The 21,059-nt window shown below is 35.0% G+C and overlaps 1 protein-coding gene across 4 annotated transcripts in view; it reads right to left on the minus strand.

The window, feature by feature from the left end:
- CSMD3 (CUB and Sushi multiple domains 3) overlaps positions 1–21,059 on the minus strand; it is a 574,229-nt gene that overhangs the window by 158,129 nt on the left and 395,041 nt on the right. For all 4 annotated transcript variants that reach the window (XM_032747038.3, XM_032747036.3, XM_032747040.3 and 1 more), the window contains 4 exons: positions 20,644–20,835; positions 11,971–12,109; positions 10,436–10,623; positions 1,951–2,145 (listed from right to left, as the gene is read on the minus strand). In XM_032747038.3, coding sequence (XP_032602929.2) covers positions 1,951–2,145; positions 10,436–10,623; positions 11,971–12,109; positions 20,644–20,835 — 714 coding nt within the window. The remainder of the gene's footprint in view (positions 1–1,950; positions 2,146–10,435; positions 10,624–11,970; positions 12,110–20,643; positions 20,836–21,059) is intronic.

Consider the following 21,059-nt stretch of genomic DNA (forward strand, 5'->3'; position numbering starts at 1 on the left):
TACCTTAGCACATTAGCCTAGATAATCTTAACATCTGTTCATTTTTTCTCTTGTAACTCATTAACTAGCTAAATAAACCCCCCATATGCACTGAGGTGGTATTTTATACCATATTTCATTGTAACTCTATCAGTTTGAAAGCAGCTGCAAAAATACAAACTGCAGATTGGAAGAATCTGGTTCCTACCATGCAAATTTTATTGTGTAGGTGAGACTGGTTTTCAGGAGCTAAATTCAGCTCTCAAATTTTTTCCACCAGCTCTGTAACTGAAAGCTAATTAACTGATATGATCTTTCTTATATCTATATAAAAGTTCTGTTTTTCTTGAGATAAATCATACAAAAGTGGAAAGCATTGATAATGTGGCCAAAATATAATGTAATATATTACAGCAACATAACTCCAAAACTCCATTGACTCTTAAGTGGCGGAAAAAGCAATAAAAGAAAAACAAGTGAAAATGTCTATTCTGTGTCATCACATCCTAAAGTATGGGGTTTGTCACGTTTGAAATAAGGTCTTGCTCACCCAGGAAAGTTGGAATCAGTGATGGACATCCACTACTATTACAATAAAATTTATTTTTCTCCATTTATTAAAATGGCAGTACTTCCAAGGAAAATACTCTCTCTTCACTGAAAATTACAAAGCACTGGAAGATTGCTAAGTAGATTATAAGTGACACTAATAGACACAATTATTACATCAATAAATTATTTTTAAAATTTCATTACCTATCAAAAAGTTCTTCCAAAACAAGAGACTCTTTCCCCTATTGTACGCAACAACCTTTCTCACCATCTCCTCTCTAAAAAACAGCATCCATCCCTCATTTTAAAATGAGGAAATGCAGAGATTTTAGAAGTTCTAACATACTTCCAAACATTTGCAAGAGCCGGTGTCCCAGTTTGATGACACTGAGTTTTTGAATGCGGTGCTATGATGGTTTTGGTAAATAATGAAAATACTGAACTTCTTCAAATGATTATAATATTGGATAGTCTTTAGATCTGAGAATTTTTTGTTGGATTTGCTGGTACTCTACCATCCATTTTGCAATAGAAATTTAAGTACACAAAAAAGAAAATCCATAATGTATTTAAAATCTCTGTTTGTTCAAACTGGAAATGGATTTAACATGTATTTTGTCTTCAAAATGTGAAAAGGAATGGAAAGCAACATAATAATTGGATTTTATTTTAACTTAAGAAGCAAATGCTAGTTTTCTACTATTAATATCTGCATACATGGGAAAGGTTTTGTGCTCATTCTTACAGAATATGTGATTTTTCACAAAATTAAAATTGGAAGTGGCTACCATTTTCTGTTAAGAAATCAGTAAAATAAAAATTTAATCTCTTCTTAGAGTTTTAAGTCTGAAAATGCTGATGCTTGAGATTGTCAATGGTCATACAACTAAAGTCAGAAGAATCTTGAAATGACCTGACTTCATATCTGTAAAATTTTGAATAATTGGACATTTCCTGCATTTCCTGCTTAACTTTTCCACATGCCCAAGAATTTAAATCTTGTAATGTGGTATATACAAAATATCTAATCTGCATGTTTTCAAAGCCAGTACTAACCAAAAGAAACAAATGTGTATTATGACTTCCAAAGTATACTTACTATTGTATTTAAATACATATATAGTATATATCTCTACACTCTGCTGTAAGTTACTTCAAGAAAACATGTTGACATGGAGAATGACAATGCTACTAAGCTCTATTCAAAATAATAACACTATTTATCCAATGTTAATAAAAACTGTAATCAATAGTTTCCTGAGTTGTCACATATGTGTTTTATTACATGTATCATTGGAAAGGGGTTTTTTTTCTAAAAGAGAATATTATTCAAATCACCTCAAATCTTTCACTTCTTTCTTCCCTATTACAGAGCAAGAGTAATGATTACAACTAAAATAAATGAAAAATGGCTCTTACCATGGCAGCTGGGCAGGGCTCTGTTCCATCCAGGTCTTCCATCATCTCCCATGATACAGGTTAGTGTAGAGTAGCCCTGAAGAACATATCCTGCATCGCAGTAATATGTAACAGTGGAACCCAGTTTATAATCCATTCCAAGTCTGGTTCCATTCATTATATTTCCAGGATCAAAACAAGACTCACGAAGTTTTGCTGTAGAGGAAACCAATGTGATTATAATGCTAAATATAATCCAAAATGAATAAATAATAACTATAAATAAAAATTAAAAAAAAAATATATAATCAGAATATTTCCTGGAGTTCTCTTGAGGCCTTCTTTATAAAACTCCTGTAGAACCCCTGTAAAACCTGGTTTTTCTAAGACTTTCCATCAAATGTCTTCTCTACTTCATTATAACAACTGTACAAATTACTATATAATGACAGAAACTATGTCTTCTTTCTTTTTCTAAGATAATTCCCAAGTGCTCCATTTTTTTTCTTTCAGAATTCATTCTGATCAATGATAAAGTTAGGTAGTTAGATTAAGTTAGATATACCGACATTTTTTCAGCAGATAAGGCACATTCTAGTTTTAAAATCTGTCGTGTGAAAACTGGTAAATAGAGGAAACCAACATGAACGGTTGCAAAATAAGAAGTATGAAAACCAGAATGTCTTCAAAATTAATAAACTTCAGATGAGTTTCTATATATGTATATTTGATATGATGGTATATATTTTCATATACATATTTATCCCTCGGTGGATGAAAAAATATAAAAATATTCCCTGAATGTATCTCATTTTTTATAATTTATAGCTTTTTGTTTCAAATTATTGAAATAAATTTAAACATATGCATTACACTTTTATATTTGCTTCCCTTTTACTTCTGTAATGTGAATACCAATGTCCAGTAACACATTGAACAAAAAAAAAAATACTCAAAGCTTCTAATTAACAATATTATTATGCAGAAGGTGAGAAAAGTAAAACATTCAGGAAAAAAATGTAATTTCCTTTAAGGAAAAAGAATAAATATATTATGTAGAAGCTGGAGTAAAGCAGCTTATTTTATGCTGTGCAGGATGGAGTCTGCAATAATATATTTTATCAAGCAGAAGATGGAAATTTCAGACTTTCTTTAACATTTAAGGATGTTGTGGAGAAAATCAATAGGGAACACTTCCTCATTTTCTACAAGACCAGCACCAGCTTTCAAGTACATCCAAAAAATGTTTATTTACTAGGCATATTTGCACTGTAGAACTTTCTGCTACAAGTAGGTATGGTTGCCAAAACACTATATGAGCTTTGAACTTCCTGGAGGGCTTTTTAAGAGTTTTATATAAAAAGATGCTTTATCTGATCCTGTCAGTACCTAAACCGAAATTTCTGAAAAATTATAGATAAGCAGGAGCAATTATTATTTATTTGACTTTTATGTAGTTTGGCCACACATAAACTATTGGTCACTACTTGAGCCGAGCTAATGAACTAAGTTAATCCCTTAAGGCCACTTTTATGTGGTAGTATTTCTGAGAGGAGATAAATAATTACATTGTGGTTACATTTGAAGAATGAAACAGAGAAAGAGCCCTTTGAATTTTCAATTTCACATCTTTCAAAAGAATGTTAAGATTTCCTAACCTGTTTAATAATTTATTATGATTTGCATATATAATCTACAGAGCACGGTTCTGATATGAAAAACAACACAGCAACAAATAATAATTACAATACATCTTTAATCATTAAGAACATGTATTAGGTGTTCACATTGATTCATATAGGTAGTACTAATGTGTACTCTAAAACTTATTTAACTCTCATTCAAAAATTTGGATGGACAATTAAAAGTCAAAAGATGCAATTTACTAGAAAGTCTATAAGATATCACACAGAAATTAATAATTATTGAGTAAGCCATCCACACATGCATTTGAGAATTCTGGCAGGTCATAGGGCAAATTTCAAACTCTTTCAACTCTACATTATCAAACTTAGGGGAAAAAATATAAATTAATTTAGGATTTTAACTAATATTTTATAAATCAATACAATAGCATTTTTCCTGTTATTGAACCAATAATAATAGAGATGTATTGATTCATAATTACTATTGTGAGATCATCATTCTTGAGTTTATGACAAAAATAATTCAAAATATTTCAACGGTACTCTAGAAGGTACACAGATAAAGCAGATATTAGTACTAAATGAAAAAAATAGAGAAAAAAAAAAAGTGATCTGTCTGGTGCATAAATCAAAAATTGAAAAAAGAATGATGTGTCACAGCACAAATTACCTCTAGGGGAAAAATACAGCTGTGTAATTTTCTTTTCCCCAAAATTATAGTTGTGACACACTCCTGAAATTGCTGACTAAACAGTAACAATGTCACTATAGAAATACAGTTTCTTAACACCAGTTCTGAAAAATAAAGCCTGAAATACTAGGTACCTTAAAACTACTTCTGCAAATCTAAAGGAGCTTCCAAGTGAACTTGTAGAAAAAATTAGTAGAATATGCTGCAATATACAAAGAACAAATCAAATGAGGCAAAAGAATTCTTCAGATTGAGCTGAGAACCAATGAAAAAAAGACCAAGTAAGAAAACTATTTCAGCAAATTTATAAGCGCTCCCAAGGGACAGGAGGGAAAGTGCTTCACCACTAATGTCGTGTTGCTCCAACTGAGGAACACAAGACATTGATTACCCCTGTAGCCCTTTGCCTTTTTTTCGTAAGGATATTAATATCATTAAGTTAAAAACACATAAGGACAGTGACAGATTTAGCAGAACATCGGAGAAAATGCTGATTTATTATAAAGATTTTTTTCTGTCAGAGCATTTAAAAATTATTTTCTGTAATAGGTAGGCAGGAAATAATTTTTTTTACTAGGCAGTTCAGATTTGGCTTACAGCAACATTATACTCTTGGCTGTTCATACCAGGCGCCAGTTCTTTCTGTACATAATAAAATTTTGCAACAAGCTTCAAAGAAACTAGCATTTACTTCTCTGATAACATTGACACACCACTGGATCAAGTAAGGTTCTGAAATACAGGCTGAAAACAGTGACACATGCTGTTTCAATCTCAAATATAACAAGGAATTTTCTGTTGAATAACATAGTGTAATGATGCCAAAATCCTCCTGAAAACTATCATCTCAGTGGAAAACGGTATTGAAAGCCAAGAGAAGCAAGTGTTTTGTCCAGAACGTGATGACTTACCACTACATCCCTAAGTTTTAAAGAGAATAAAGCCATAATAAACTTATTGGAGATAATATTACAGACAAACCGAACTACAGCAAGCATTTAATAATTATTCTCCAGAATACTTAATAAAACTAATAAGCTTTTCCTCCATTACATAGAAATGAGGGAGAGAATGGGAATAAAACTCAGCCACGTGGTTACAGATCAGACCTTGGACACGGGTCAGTCTGAGATTTGGATCTGAAAAACAGGGTCCACCAATGAAGCATAATTTGAGTACACTGTCACTTAAAATAGGATTAGTGTATATATAGGGCACAACTGCATCATTTACAATTTGTATGAAAAATTTATGCTGATCAAATCAGAAAAATTTTGGTTGAAAGAGATGTAGTACAACTCCCATGCAAATCAGGGCCAATTTGGCTAGGTTACTTAGGCCTTTGTACAGTCCAGTTATGATTTTGAAGGATTCCAATGCCATCATCGAAAGTCAAGCAGTTCCAGTGTTTGACTATCATAGTTATTAATTTTTTCTTAATATGTAATTGAAATTTCTGTTATGTCAGTTTATCAGTCCATCAGCTCTCAGCTTATCACTATGAGCACCTGAGAAGACTTTGGCTCAGCCTTTTCAACATGCCCTTGCAACTCTCCCTCCTTAGGTAATTGGAACAAACCCAGTTGGGACAGCTGATGCCAAATGACCAAAAGTTGGATCTTACCATATGGTATGGCATCCATATCATATGATGCCATGCCCAGGATATAAATTTTGGGGAAGAAGAAGGAAGGGAGGGATATTTAAGTTATGTATTTGTCTTCCCTAGTCATCATTATGTGTGATGGAGCTCTACTTTAGTGGAGACGGCTGAACTGCCCATGGGAATGAATTCCTTATTTTGCTCTGCATGTGTGCATGGCTCTTTCTTTCTATATTAACCTACCTTTATCTCAAATAATGAATTTTCTTGCTTTTACTCTTCTTATTATTTCCCCCATCCTGTTGGAAACTGGAGTGGTCATTTTACTGGAAAAACACACTTTTGTGATTTCTTCATTGCAACTCACAATCCCATGCCTTTAGGATTGAGGTTGATATTCTCTCTCACTTTCTTGTGTTCTCTCCATGTTCAGTTTATCCACTGATTGTCCCTCCCTGTCTACCCAGGTCTTTACTGCCAATGAAGTGACATTTGATGTGCACTGTAAAAATTTACAGCATGTGGATCATTTTCACTGGACTTCTGGATCTTTGATACTGCTCAGTATCAAGGTCATCATAAATCATCTGCAACATAACTAATTCCTTCAGTTACTGGATATCTCTCCTCATGGAGGTCCATTTGACTCAATGGATTATAACATCTTAGAAGGGATACCTTTTCCTCATGCCTGGAAAATGTCACCTTCAGAGTCTGAGAGATTGTGCTCCATTTTCAATCAGTTTGTCAATGCTGCCTTCCCTAGAAAAGGGATTCTAGAAAGGTGCTGGGCTTCTCCCTCTAATTCCAGATTACTGACCCTGCTAATGAAGCACTGGTGCAGCCAATTGTATGGTATTGTATTGGTGCAGCCAAGCTGATTGTATGGTCGCTGACTTTTTTATGAGTTCTTCCTCTTCCTCCTCCTTTTGCGATGGCCCTTCAGAGTAGTCCTCTTCAAACATTTCCTCCTCCTTTTCCATCTTAGTAGGAGTTTCTTTCTTTACCAAGCAAGCTGATGTTTGCATCCAATATTTCTGTTTGTGTGTAGGGGTGACTGATACTAGCACGTGTTTTTCTTCTGGTTCAGTTGCAAGGCCTGCCATGGCAGCCGGAGTAGCCAGAGCTTCTGTTGTTTTGTTGTCAGATCCAGAGACCTCTCCCACTAGAGAATAGTGAAGTGTGTTGAATAGGGCTTGGTAGACCTTGGCCAGGTCCCAGCACATTGCAATGACTGGTGTCTCTCTGGAATTGCTAGTGTGACAAGATACTTTCCACCACCATTGAGTCAGGAATGGGAATGAGGCGACACATAGACTCTAGCTAATCTAAGCTTATTAGAAACCCACTCTTTTATATGTTGCTCTAATACAGATGGACTTCACTGGTCATTTGATCAACACCCCATTACACCACTGGCTAATTAAGAAGACACCCTTTGATAAATACCTTATGTGAAAACAACTGTTCAAAACATCAGCTGCAAGATTGTTTTAATTCTTTTTCTCAGCCTTCTCAAAACTCCCCAGAAAAATTCCTGGGAAAGTTTATCTGGCTTTCTCTCTCTCACAAGACTGTCACATCCACAATTTTCCTCAAATATTTTAGTAGTTTTTCAGCATTCTACACTTATTCAGGGACAAACTACCAAAATATTGGAGGTGCCCACTGTCCTTGGTGCTTGCCCATCCATTCCCATGCACTCTGCAACTTGTAACGATCCAGATTCAGGGCAGATCTCTGGGCAGTATTCCTAAATAATTGTTTCACTTCAAGCAAACACATGCAGGAGACATAGCAATATGAATATGTTGGTTTGAACATCTCAAGGATATTCAAAATTCTCAAGAGCCATTGAAATTAGCCTGGAAGAGAATGAAAAGGTGAAAGTGAAAGAAAAGGTGAAGGAGTAGGGCAAGTATTCCCCCTCATCTGCCCTATAGATTGGGTATCTGACAAGAAAATATAAAGGCTGAGATTGTTAATAGTTTTCAAGAGGTGATTCCCTAAAAGTACATATATAACAACCATACTGAGTAAAAATACAATATTAGTCTCACAAACAGGAATTATTTTATCGTATCTTGAGCCAGTTACACAGTCCATCAAAACTATATCCTTTATCCAGTCCCCAGAGGTAACAAAAGAACACATAGAGAATTTAAGTTGTTACATAACCCAGTTCTCAGAACAAGCACGACAACTCTGACTCCAAACAAATCAACATTGTGACCAGTGACTATTGAATTAACATAATGGATGATTAAAACAGATTTGTTTTAAACACACTGGTCAGACCTGCAGTCAACTTGCCAAAAAGAACTGTTGAGTTTTAGCCCCAGTCAGCAACTAAGGGGTAGGCAACTGCTCATTCAGTGGGATCCTCAGTAGTATGGGGAGAGAACTGGAAAGGTTAAATTGAGATAATTTGCAGACTGAAAAAAGAATGGTTTAATAGTTTCAATAAAATGCAATAATAACAATAACAATAATAGAAACAATAATAAATTGTAATGGTAGGAAAATTTAAACGAAGAGATGGACATAAAACCCCAGAAAAAAAAATTACCTAAATGAAAAATAATTGCTCATTACCAACTGACTGATGCCCAGCCAGCACCTAAGTAGGCTCCCCCAGCCCAGAATATCATGTTAAAAAGATGGGGTCAGCTGTTGTGGCTGTGCTCCCTCACAGATTCTTCTGCTTCTGCAGACTCCCTTCCAGCAAAGCAGCATGAGAAGAGACTGTGTCCCTAATAAATATCTGTCACTGTTGAGTAAGAAATGACAACAGACTCACTAGAAGTCTGGTTTGCACAGCATCTCACTTTACTTTGAAATTCTCTCCTTTATACACTGTTCTGATACAGACAGACAAGATTGGTCAAATAATCAATACATTTCACCTGGTTGGCTAATTAACAAAATGCCTTTCTTATAAAAAATCTTTGAGAAAAACAGGAAAACAGAGAGTAGGAAAACAACACCTGCAGATTGTTTATAATAACAAGTTATCATTGTTTATCTTCAACTCTCTAAAGTCTCACAAGCCAATTCTGGGAAAACTTATCTAGTTTTCTTGCTCTCTGACCAGGCTGTCACATCCACAAATACCCTTCACACTTGGATTGGCAGAAAGGAGAAACACTTTGATTCCATGACACAAGGCTTCATTCAACGGCACAGAAGAAAAAGATTGCCCTCTTTAGAAACAAATTGTTTTCTTGTTTTTCAGAAGTTCTGTGATATTGAATCACTCCCTGTAGCACTTCCATTCTGCATTTATTCTTTTTCAATTTAGTTGAAGAAATACATGTAAGTGAACTGGAACCCTCCATACATCTGGGCTTACCATCAACATGGTTGAGACCTACTTTCAGCTTTTCAAGACTAGCTTATACTGTGGAGACAACTTCTTTGACATCTGTAGAATCCAATGACTGTAGGAAAGTATAGAGAGGCCTCATGGGCTTTACGAAACAATAAATACATTATTCTTTCCCTTCTATACCTTTACACTTACTACGTGCTTTCAGAATAAGTGGAGAAGAAAATAAGACCAAGGAGGTCTATAGCACCCCTATTTTCTTTCTGGTTGTCTTTACAGAATATTTTCATATTCATTTAATAGCAAATGTTTCTGTTTCTCAAGCCATGCAGAGGCAGTTATGAAAACTCCTACTGATTATATATTTTGCAAGTCTATTACTGTGCTATGACCTCAGGCACATCTGAGACTGGTGGACAGCTCTACTGTGGTCTATCATATAAAGGTCTAGCCAAAATAGTGTTTTATTTTCAGTATTGGACTCCTAGCTTCTAGCATGTCATTTCATCTAACAGGAACTTAAATGCACCTAAATCAACATGACCTTCTATGTAAAAAAAAAAAAAAAAAAAAAAAAATTCTGGATAAAACATATATATATATATATATGCTGTTAAGTCATGCAACTGCAATATTATTTTTGAAACCTGTAAACTGCTGTCTCCTTTTTTTTCAGGAGACTCATAGAACTAAGGGTTTTAAAGATCATCTTGCTCCAAATGCTCCTGCCATGAGCAAGGAAGACCAGGTTGCTCAGAGCTTCCACTAGACCAGGTTGTTCAGAGCTGCATCCATCCTGGTTTTTAAAACCTCCAGGGATACGGTGTCCACAGTCTCTCTGGGCATCTTGTTCCAGTACCTCATGACTCTCACAATATTAAGAATTTTTTCTTAATATCTAATCTAAATCTGCCCTCCTTCAGCTTAAAGCCATTCCCCCTTGTCCTATCACTACATGCCCTCATGAAAGTGCTTGTCCAGCCTTCTTGCAAGCCTGCTTCAAACACTGAAAGGAATCATATATTCAACATTACAGGTAAATGAAGTCATACTAGAAACTTTATTTTAGGTTAGTAATCCTATAACATTGTACTTGTATGAATAGAGAATTCCCATTATCATATTCTCAGACAAAACAAAAACATTACCAGGCAGAAAATTATGAGAAATTAAACCAAAATTTGCACTCATGCATTGATCTTTGTAAATATATATATATATTAAAAAAATTTATTTACCTTTGTATTCTAGGTGGAATCCAGTAAAACTAACAGATCCATCACTCCGAAAAGCCAGATGCATGGTGTTTGAACTGCTCTCTATCCTCTCTGGAAGTTTGCTATCTTGAAAGCTCCCAATCAGTGGGCTATTACTGTCTGGCCCATCATAGATATAAAGGAAATCATAATTTGGTTCTATACTGAAGCTAGAAAACAAAAAAGAGAAATGCCAGATGGAATATGTTTTGTCTAACATTTTCACTCTTATTAGCTCAAATTCAAAATTTATTATCACTGTTTTAATAAAAGGGGAAAAAAAATCCCTCCACTGTCAGAAAAAAATAATTATTTATAGAAGTGTCTTATTAGAAAACACAGAAATACTATATCTTTTGGTTCACACCTTAGAAACAATAAATTCCTGCTAGACAGAAAAAAAGGAAAGCTTTTTAAATAGAGAAAATAATAATAACATAATTCTAAAGATTTAGGAAAATAAACAACCTAGATCAATTGGAATCCTTGGCAGAAATGCTTTGTGATATAATTCACTCAGCTTCCAACCAGACTAAACACTCAGATAACCAGAGGATGATCTTCCCATATCTCTTCGAGCAAGAAGCATTTTGTCTAGGATCAGTTTGAATAAAGGATGAAGTATTGAAACCTCTCATTTTCTTCTGAACTGCATTATAGTTTGTTAAGTAACTTGTTACTAAGCACCAAGAACAGACAACTATATGGCCTACCTCTCTAAAGAAGTCGTCACATTAGCACTGGTCAGAACAATATAGACACTGTTATAGAACACCCAGCATAAGGAAAACTTAAATTTGATGGGACATCAGAAGTACCATTTTTACCTTGTTTGTGACATATTTCCTAGTTGGAATGCATAATTTTTTCTTAATATCTTAATATCTTAATATCTTAATAATTATAATTAGTACACTAATTATGATGACTACTACTAATAATATACTAATTTAATAATAATAATATACTAATAATAATAATATACGAATTATATTAATTTGCATCATGTGTTACATACAGTGCAGACAGCAAAAGTTCTTTTGTGAATTCTATTAAGCTCAATTTAGTCTTCTATTGTGATCAAATACTACTTTTGAAGTTTCTACTTTTGAAATTTTGCCTAAATAGCTGGTGCCACATACAAATCAATGAATCAATAATTTTCATCATTAAAGACCATCCTGGTCTGCAGACATTTCAGTGAGTTACTCCATGCTACCTTCTCAGGAACTGAATCTTAGTTAAATTGAGCACCATCTACCTCAATGTTAGCCACTGTAAACAGAATGCTTTAAAGGAAATAGCAATGAGTTTCCAAGCTCCACCTGTATGTGTAGTGGTGACTTTGACATATTTATTGTAACTTTTAACAAAGACAATGATTACTAATCCCTTTGATAGTGATATTAAGTACACATATATTACCCTACAGAGACCTGAATAATAATAAAATTATAATAATAAAGTCAATAATAAAGTTATAAACATGACTTTAAAAATTTTAAGTAGCAGCTTACCTGATAAATGCTAATGATATAACATAATCACTATTAACATTGATGGTCCAGTCACAATCTCTGCTGTGGGGGTAAGGATGAGGGAAGTTTGGGGAAAGTATAAAACCTGATGAGCCAGTCAGGTTTCCTCCACAGGGAGCTGTGAAAAAAAATAGATTGAATTTGAGAGAAGAAGGTAAGAGACAAAGAAGCAAGTAGCAGCAATCTGTTCATTGATATTTAGTGTCCTCCAAAAGCTAAACAAGTGAGGTATTTACAAAGATTTAATAGAAACAAACAAAAAATATATTCACATTTTGCCTTAGACAAATACTAACACTATTATGTGAAACCCTTGGTTTTGAAATCTGTTTTTTTGATTGCATAGCATAATTTCAAGGCTTTTCTGAATACACTGTGAACTTGAAAAACGCTCTGGCTACGCACATAAAAAGACTTGACTGGATAAGCTTTCCTTTTTTTAATTCTTGTTAAAGGCATTCTAAAAGAACCTAATTAGGCTATGAAACATGATACTTACATTGATAATACAATTATCTGCCTTTTCACCAGATAACAGTGATTTGTAGTTCGGATCAAGATGGATACAATATAAATTTTTAAAAATATTCAAGTAATTGTACTTTTCAAACTCAGAGATAAATAAAATAGCTTTAAGCACAATCAGAATAAAACAACCACATTTTTCTATGTGATTTTGAGATTCCCAAATTGTGTGGGGTTTCAGTCCAGAAAAAATAAAGAGTAAAGAAGAAGGAAGATATAATTAAATTTTGTTCTTCAGCATTTCTTATGCGAGACTTCATGCAGCAACAAGAGAATAATCAGGTTTTCTAAAGATCTTTTTAAAAGAACTTATAATGTTATTATAGATTCCAGATAAGATTTATAAAGATTTATAAAGATTTATAATTTTGAAAGTTTTAATTCTGCTAAGTGATTATCTGGGCCTAGGGAGGTAATTGATTACTCAGGTCTTCTGTAACAGAGATTTTGTGAGCTCTAAGGTTATATAAATCTGTTATAAAATCATATAGATCATTGAGTGCAACCATAAACCTAACACTGCCAAGTCCACCACCAAACCATATTCCTAAGTGCCAGATCTACATGTGTTTTAAATAACTCCAGGGTCAGGGACTAAGCCACTTCCCCGGTCAGCCTGTACCAATGCTTGGTAACCCTACTGGTGGTGAAGAAATCTGTCCTTATTCCCCATCTAAACTTCCCATGGTGAAAATTGAGGCCATTTCCTCTCATCCTGTAATTTGTTACTTGGGTGAAGAAATGATCACCCTCAATACAACTTCATTCAGGTGCTTGTAGAAAGCAAGAATGTCTTCCCTGAGCCTCCTTTCCTCTAGGCTATACAACATCAGCTTCCTCAGGTGATCTTCAAAATGTCTTATCTGGACCCTTCACCAGCTTTGTTGCCCTTCTCCAGACTCACTCTATTATCTCAATATCGCAGTTTCTGTTGGGTAATAATTAGCACTGACTTTATGATTATAGAGGGTTGATTCATTGTTTTATTATATTACTATACTATACAATACTTATTAAGAAAAAACTCATTGCTCTTCTAGACAATCTGATATAGACAGACCAGATTGGTTAATTGAATCTAAAACACTATTACTAATAACTAATTAAGAAATCACCCTTTAGTAAACAAATCTCCATAACATATTCCACAGGTGCACAACAGGTACAGCAAGTGAAGATAAGAATTGTTTCTCATTCTTTTCTCTGATCTTCTCACAACCTCCCCCAGGACAATGCCTGGGAAAGTTGTGCCTGCTGCTCTCTGTAGAGAGAGCTGTGACAACACCTCAATGTCACCAATGCCGAGTACAGGGGGATGATCACTGCCCTAGTCATACTGGCCATACCTTGCTGATAGAAGCCAGGATACCATTGGTATATTGGACTTTTCGGTCTCTGGGCACACATTGGCTCATGTTTGGCCACCTGTTGACCAATGCCCACAGGTCCTTTCCCACTGGGCAGCTTCCCAGCCACTTATTCCCCAAACCTGGAGTGCTATATGGTGTAGCACAGGACTCATCACTTCACCTCACTGAACCTTGTAGCAGTGGCCTTGGCCCATTGATCCAGACTCTCCAAATCCTGCTGCAGAGCCTTCCTACCCTCCAGCAGGACAACACTCCAGCACAACTTAATGACATCTGAAAACTGAGAGTTCACTCAATTGCCTCATCCAGATCATCAATAAAGACATTAAAGATGACTGGCCCCAGTACTGAGCCCTGGGGAACACCACAGGTGACTGGCCACCAACTGGATGTAGCTCCGTTCACCCTGACTCTCTGGGCCCAGCCATCCAGTCAGTAGCTACTGAGTGAAGAATTTACCTGTCCAACTTATGAACAGTCAGTTTCTCCATGAGAATGATGTGGGAAATAGTGTCAAACACTTTGCCAAACACTGCATAGTTAACACCCCCGAGCAGTTGTCCTTGTCATACAAAGAGATCTGGTTGCTCATGCAGAACCTACTTTCAATAAACTAGTGTTGTCTGGGCCTGATCCTCTGGTTGTTCTGTATGTGCTGTGTGATTGTATTCAAAAGGATTTGTACAGATAAAGATGATATGTACATGTATAATTCAACCTATTGGGAAATATACAGAATATTTCCAAATATCATGAGAAATACTGCTTCCAGCTCTGGGGTCTCCAACACAAGAAAGACATCGATCCTTTGGAGAGTGTCCAAAGGAGGGATGATCAGGGAGACAGAAGACCTCTCCTATGAAAACAATCTAAGAGAGTTGGGATTGCTCTGCCTGAAGAAGACAAGGCTCCAGGAGAACTTATGGTGCTTTTCAGTGCCTAAAGAGGGCCTACAAGAGAGCTGGAGGGGGATTTTTCACAAGATCATTCAGCAGCAGGACAAGTGCTGAAAGTTTTAAACTTAGAAGTACATTTAGATCAGGTTTTAGGAGGAAATTCTTTACTGGAAGGGTGGTGAGACTTGGAGCAGGTTGTCCATGGAAATTTTGGATGGCTATCCCTGGAACTGTGTTCAAGGTCAGGCTGGATGGGGCTTTGAGTTATTTGGTCTAATAGAAAATGTCCCTGACACAGCAGGAGGGTGAGAATTAGGTGGTCCAACCCAAACCTCTCTGTGAATCTATGATTCTATGAATTAAATCACAGGTCATTTATGAATTCAAGTAAAGCAAGTAGAATACTTAAGTTCATTAACGTATCCACAGTCACAGTATATACGATTATAGACTTTCTACATTTTACATATCTATTTATATTAAAAGGGAGTAATGAATAGCAAAATTAACTCAAAACAAAACAAAACACCAAAAATTAGAATCTTTATTTACATTTTGGTATTAAAATTGGTGATGAATCATAAAATCATCATTTTGTGTAAAAACAGAAGTGGAAATGGCAGACATTGGATAGCTTAAATAACAAAATAATATCACAAATTAATTGTACTAGCAATTTCATAAAATAGATATTCCAGACCTAGCATAATTTGTTTTGCTTTTTTCGACAAGTGCCAAATACAATTTTTATCACAATAACATTTTCTCAGGTATTTTCAGTTGATAGAGAAAGTTCCATTAACTACAAGGAAACAGATGGGAGAAATTACATTTTGTGTGAAACATTTACTTAGTTTTATTGTTTCTAATTAAAAGCATATGCTATTGAATGTTCCTTTGTCACAATTTCAAAATTAGCAAAATTAAATAATTACAAAACAATACACATATTAGTTGCAAAATAGCTCAGTGTAACTTTCTGTAACCTTGCTGAAGTAAAAGTTCCTGTAAAAAAGTAACTGTGAGGTTGTATGGAATGTAAAGGCTGCTCATCAGCTGGAACTAATGTTCTTCAATATAACCCTGTACATGCCTCTTTTTCATGTACTTTAATGGTTTAGGTTAAACTCTCTACATATCCTAGGAATGAAAATGTGAAGAATACCAAAGAGGATATTTAGGTTATTCACCAGACTTCCTTTAAATTATCATTAAAATCTATGAGTCTGATGATATTTTTTAAGTACTCTGAACTGGCACATGATGATACAAGGAAGTAAAATACTATGTCCTTGTTCCAGACTAAATTCTGCCAATGTCTGCATTCATGATGCTTTCCTGAGGTCTTGATTTAGTTCCCTGTTAGTTCATTGGTAGAATATTTTCATATTAGTAACTTCTTTCACTTCTTTCTTGTATCTATTCTTTCTTTACACACATCAGCAGTTACCTTTGCTGTTTACAGTGTTTCCATTCAATTCTTTCCAAGGTCTGTTAATAATCAAAGAGGGAATAAATAGAAAGTATACTAAGCTAGACAGACAGCCACAATATATTTTATTTCAAGTTATGCCTTTAACAGCAAAAAAAAAACCCCAAAAAAACAACCAAAAAAGCAAACCATAATCTTCAACTTTGCAAAACATCTCCCAGACAGAGTGGTTTCAGATTATTTTAATTTTCAGTTCATAAGATAGTAAGTTGATCATGTTAACATGGAAAATGTTATTAGATTATGTTTCCATTTCCAGTTTACTATCTTCTCTAAACTTAGTCATAGAACTTCTGTCTCTGAGTATTTTAATTAAATTCTTATGTGTTTCACAATCCATAATTTTCTGAATTTAATGTGTAGAAAGGTATTATTGCCATAACCTTATTTTTAACTGAGGACAGACCAGCTCTGAAAACAAAGTTTAAAGAACACCTTTTACAGTATTAGACATAAGAGGTAAGACTGAACAAACACAACAAGTCATCTAGAAAGAAAGGCAAATGTCAAAACACTATGAAAAATATATTTTTATGTGTTATGCAGTAAAAAATAGATGTAGGTTATGTGAGCCTGTCTTTATAAACCTCTGTGTAGACACGTGGCCAGCAAACACTGAGCCTTACTATCTCTGTGATGATCTCAGCATTTATTATTCCTATATATGGAAGTATAGGTTGGGGAGGTTTTAATTTACAATCTATTTATTTTCTCTAGGAGGCAACAAAATCTTATTGCACAGCTTCCTGGCTTTTATTTATTTATTTATTTTCATGGGTTGACACTGGCACAATGCCAGTGTACTCATGAAAATATATTTAGCTTAAATGAGTGCTGTGAGATGGCATTAGAAATAGAGCAGAGCAGGTTTCAGCTTAGAAATAAAGGAAAAAACTTTATTAACTTATAACTATAATAAAAGGAAAACACGGAATTTAGAATGAAAACTTTCTAAAACATTTCTTCTCCCCCCACTTAATTTCTAATAAAACATAGACAAAAACTCTGGATTTTTGATCAAGTTACTACTCCTCAGATAATCAATTTTCAGTCTATTAAGGGAGAGAGGAGTTTCTCTTGCACCATAGACTCCCCTAGGAAACACAATTGTAACTTCTTGTGGTTTTGCGTCATACATGGAAACGCTTGGAGAAAATCTGCTATTGTGACATCCTCCTTCCATGGACAGTGCTCTCACCACTGTGCATGGACTGAGACTGCTCATCAGGTTCCTTTAAGGATGCTTTGCTAAGTACTAAAGAATAACAGCTTCTTATTTTGGGACAATAGTCTCCCCCATTTTCTCCTCCCCTTGGGCCGGTCTTGAGAACAGAGATCTTTTTCCCTGAAGACAGAGGGCATCACCACCACACCCTCCTGAACTTTTCTCTCTTCTTTCCACTCTTGGGCATGATGTCACTCACTAAAGCAGCTGCTCTCTTGGCTCAAGTCATCGCATCCCTATAAAAATGTAGTCTCTTACAGGAGAAATTGGTTTAGTCTATGGCTATACAAGAAAAGCTTAGCTAAGTCTACTCTATAACTTCCTCCTACCTGGGATTTTTTCTTCTAACCTCTCAGGTCTTAGGCTGTCACTCTTCTCTTTCAGATAAAGGAGGATTAATATTTCACAAAGCTTTCTTTGTCCAATAAGGGGTTAAAAGTATCCGGCTCCCAGGACGACTGAAATTTTGGCTGCCCAGAACTCCCAAGGCTGGGCACGTTCTCTTTCTCATCTACCTGCTTACTGTCAGCACGTGATACCAAATTTCCAGGCAGCACAAGCTCTCTGTCTCTCTCTCTCTTTCCCTCTAGGAGGGAGGGGAACTAAAGCGTTTGAAGTTTTCTCCACGCTTCTGTCCGCAGGGTCTGGCCCGGTTCAGCCCCTTCACGCCCTGGGCTCCCCCTGCCCCAGCCAGCCCCTGGCTGAGCAGAGGGTCTGCCCTCTTCACTGACCGGGCAAAAGTGACTGTTCCCCTAAGAGTTCTCTGCTTTTAACCCCCTGTGCTCTCAAAAGCGGGTCCAATGTCTTCAGTAGTCACACCAAGTGTCAACATTCAAATCTAGCCACTAATTAGTTTGACTATAACTTCCCAAGAAAACTCACTTCCGTATCAACCCAAGACACTTATTTGTTTCTTTCATTACTTATTAAGAAATGAAACAGAATGTAGGGTTTCATTTACTTTTTCTTTCCTTTTTTGTTTAAAAAAACCCCAACATATTAAATAATCATTGCATTATTTTATTTTGAATAGAAAGTACCACTGGAGTTAAGTGTTTACAGTAAAACCTTTTTTATAGATATAAATATGAATACAAGACCTTGCCTGAAACAAAACAGTAGAAACAAGCAAAATCAAGCCACAAGAAAAAAAAAATTGACTTATGAATTTCTGAAGAAAGTCTGAATCATCTGGGAGACAGTCTATATTTCCCCTAAATGTATAGTTAACTTGAATCCTAAAATCTGCTTTTGAATACTAGAATTTTTAATGTCATCCCTGAGAAAATGAAACAAATACAGTCACTTAAGATTCTGGTATCTAAGCAAGATTGGATCCAGAAAATCTTTGAAATGGAAAACACGGAGCTATTTTGTGCAGAACAGACATAAACCAAAGGACTGGCTTTTGGCAGAAACATTCTCTCAAATTTATAGTTTCTCAGAATACCTTTGTTATAGAAGAATTTCTAATTACTATCTTTCATTCAAATACATGAATCATTATTTAATTCTTTGTTATTTTTCCATTGCTTCTACCTTTGAAAGGAAAATGTTCTTAAAATTTTGTGAGACAAGACTAAGGGTATTAAAAAAACAAGGCACTTCCACGAGTAAGAACAATTAAAAAGTACATTTACCTAGTTGTGAGAATTAATAATTAAGAGGTTTGAAAAAACACTTTAGTGTGTAAAGAACTAATAAAATAGATCTAGAACATGGTACAACTATACACCTTTGAAATTATTTCTGCCTCTTATTCTTTCACCAAAATTATGTTTGTTTTTTTCTAAAACTCTGATAACTGATGATGTTGAAATTATGTGTGAGGTAAGTATTGCACAGTTTGGATTTACATATTACTAGTTATGAGAAAAATATATTAAAATTTATGAAAAAAAAAAAAAAGAACTTCAGGGTGTACTGAGCTACAACACAGTTTTGAAATCCCTTAGCTCCAAGGCAAGGTTTACACACTCCAGTCTATTAGCAGTTCATATTCCACAAGAATGTATCATTATAGGAAATCAATAGAGAATAACTTCATGCTTGACATTTGGACAAATAAATCATCATAATAAGCATTCTTGCTACTCTGTGTACAGTAGGTGCTTTGCATTAAGTGTGGAACTTACCAATATTAGATAAATGGATGCATGCAACTAAAAAAACAAGTGTATGCATATTTAATATTTGCTACAGACAGAATGTCAGTTGAGCACCTACACCTACATTTAATCTATTTCATAATATCATCAACTCACTATCGATAGTGATTAAAACTGCTAGTACTGCTTTATAATAGGGTAATTATTTTTCAGTTGAGATATATATTTTAAAAACAGCAATATGAAATAAGGCCAGCATGATAGAAGAATATTTTAAATTTAGGGCCCAGAGCCCTAGAATTCCTTTTACTTCTTCACTTGGATATCTACAGCTGTTCAGTAACCATTACTATAAAATACTTATTTTCACATCTAAGAATTATAAGAGTTGAGCAATAAATGTTTCTTTACTGCAGTCTTCCAGAAAATAGTCTAGACAGTTCTTGTCTTGAAGTTCAGAAACTCACATGACGCACAAAGGCACAGTAAGGAAATTAAGAACAGAGGAAATAATACTTTAATACATTAGTAGAATAGCCAAGACACCAAGTCAGTGCTGTAGTGTTTGCAAACACCTGTTTGCATGAACAAGGTAGATGGTATGCATGGAGAGGAAATGTAAATAGAATGCAGATTTTATTTGTTAACAGCTGTGGTCAAGTTAAGTTTATTAAATGAAAGAGAGTGTTTGAAAGCTGCACAGTGCTCCTTGCACTTTTAATCTCTGTCAAGTTCCTCTCTGCAATGTTTGTCCAAGAATAACTACCAAGGATAATAGTCATTGACACTGACTTGTTTTCTCTGTCACAGATCATCAAATTATAAATGAGACGTCCCTGAGAGGGAGAGAATGAGAACTATTATACTAACAACTACAGAGGAAAGGTTTTGGTTATGACTATCAGAGGTTGATGTAAAATAATTTTTAAGATGTGCAGTACATGTATTTTCTTTAAATAAGTTCCTAGAACAGTGTAATTCATTGCATAAAGATTTCTGGTTTAAGGAGAGCATTATTTATTTTTTTTCTGCATACCTATACAGACTGGTGGGTTTGGCTGCCAGAAGTACCGGTTTTCTACCTGAATGCAGGTTATTCTCTCATCTCCTTGAAGTTCATAGCCAGGGTCACACTGAAAAATGACGGTGTCTCCAGGTTCTCTTCCATCACCATTTCTAGTTCCATTCATGGGGACACCAGGATCACGACAGGCAGTGGCTACAGAACCTAGCAGCACAGTAAAAAAAAAAAAAACAAAAAAACCAAAAAAACACAGCTTTTAAATATTTTTCTTTTTTTTTTTACATTTTTCTAATCCGGAAGCTCTGCAAAATCAAAAATTTCCTAATCACTTAAAAAATGTTGAGAAATCATTTCACAATCTGCTGCCTTTATACTACTAAATTTTCTATCTCCTTTAATTACTAGAAGTGCCTAATTTTTCTTTTTGT

The sequence above is a fragment of the Taeniopygia guttata genome, chromosome 2 (genome assembly GCF_048771995.1).
Source record: "Taeniopygia guttata chromosome 2, bTaeGut7.mat, whole genome shotgun sequence".
Classification (NCBI taxonomy): Eukaryota; Metazoa; Chordata; class Aves; order Passeriformes; family Estrildidae; genus Taeniopygia; species Taeniopygia guttata.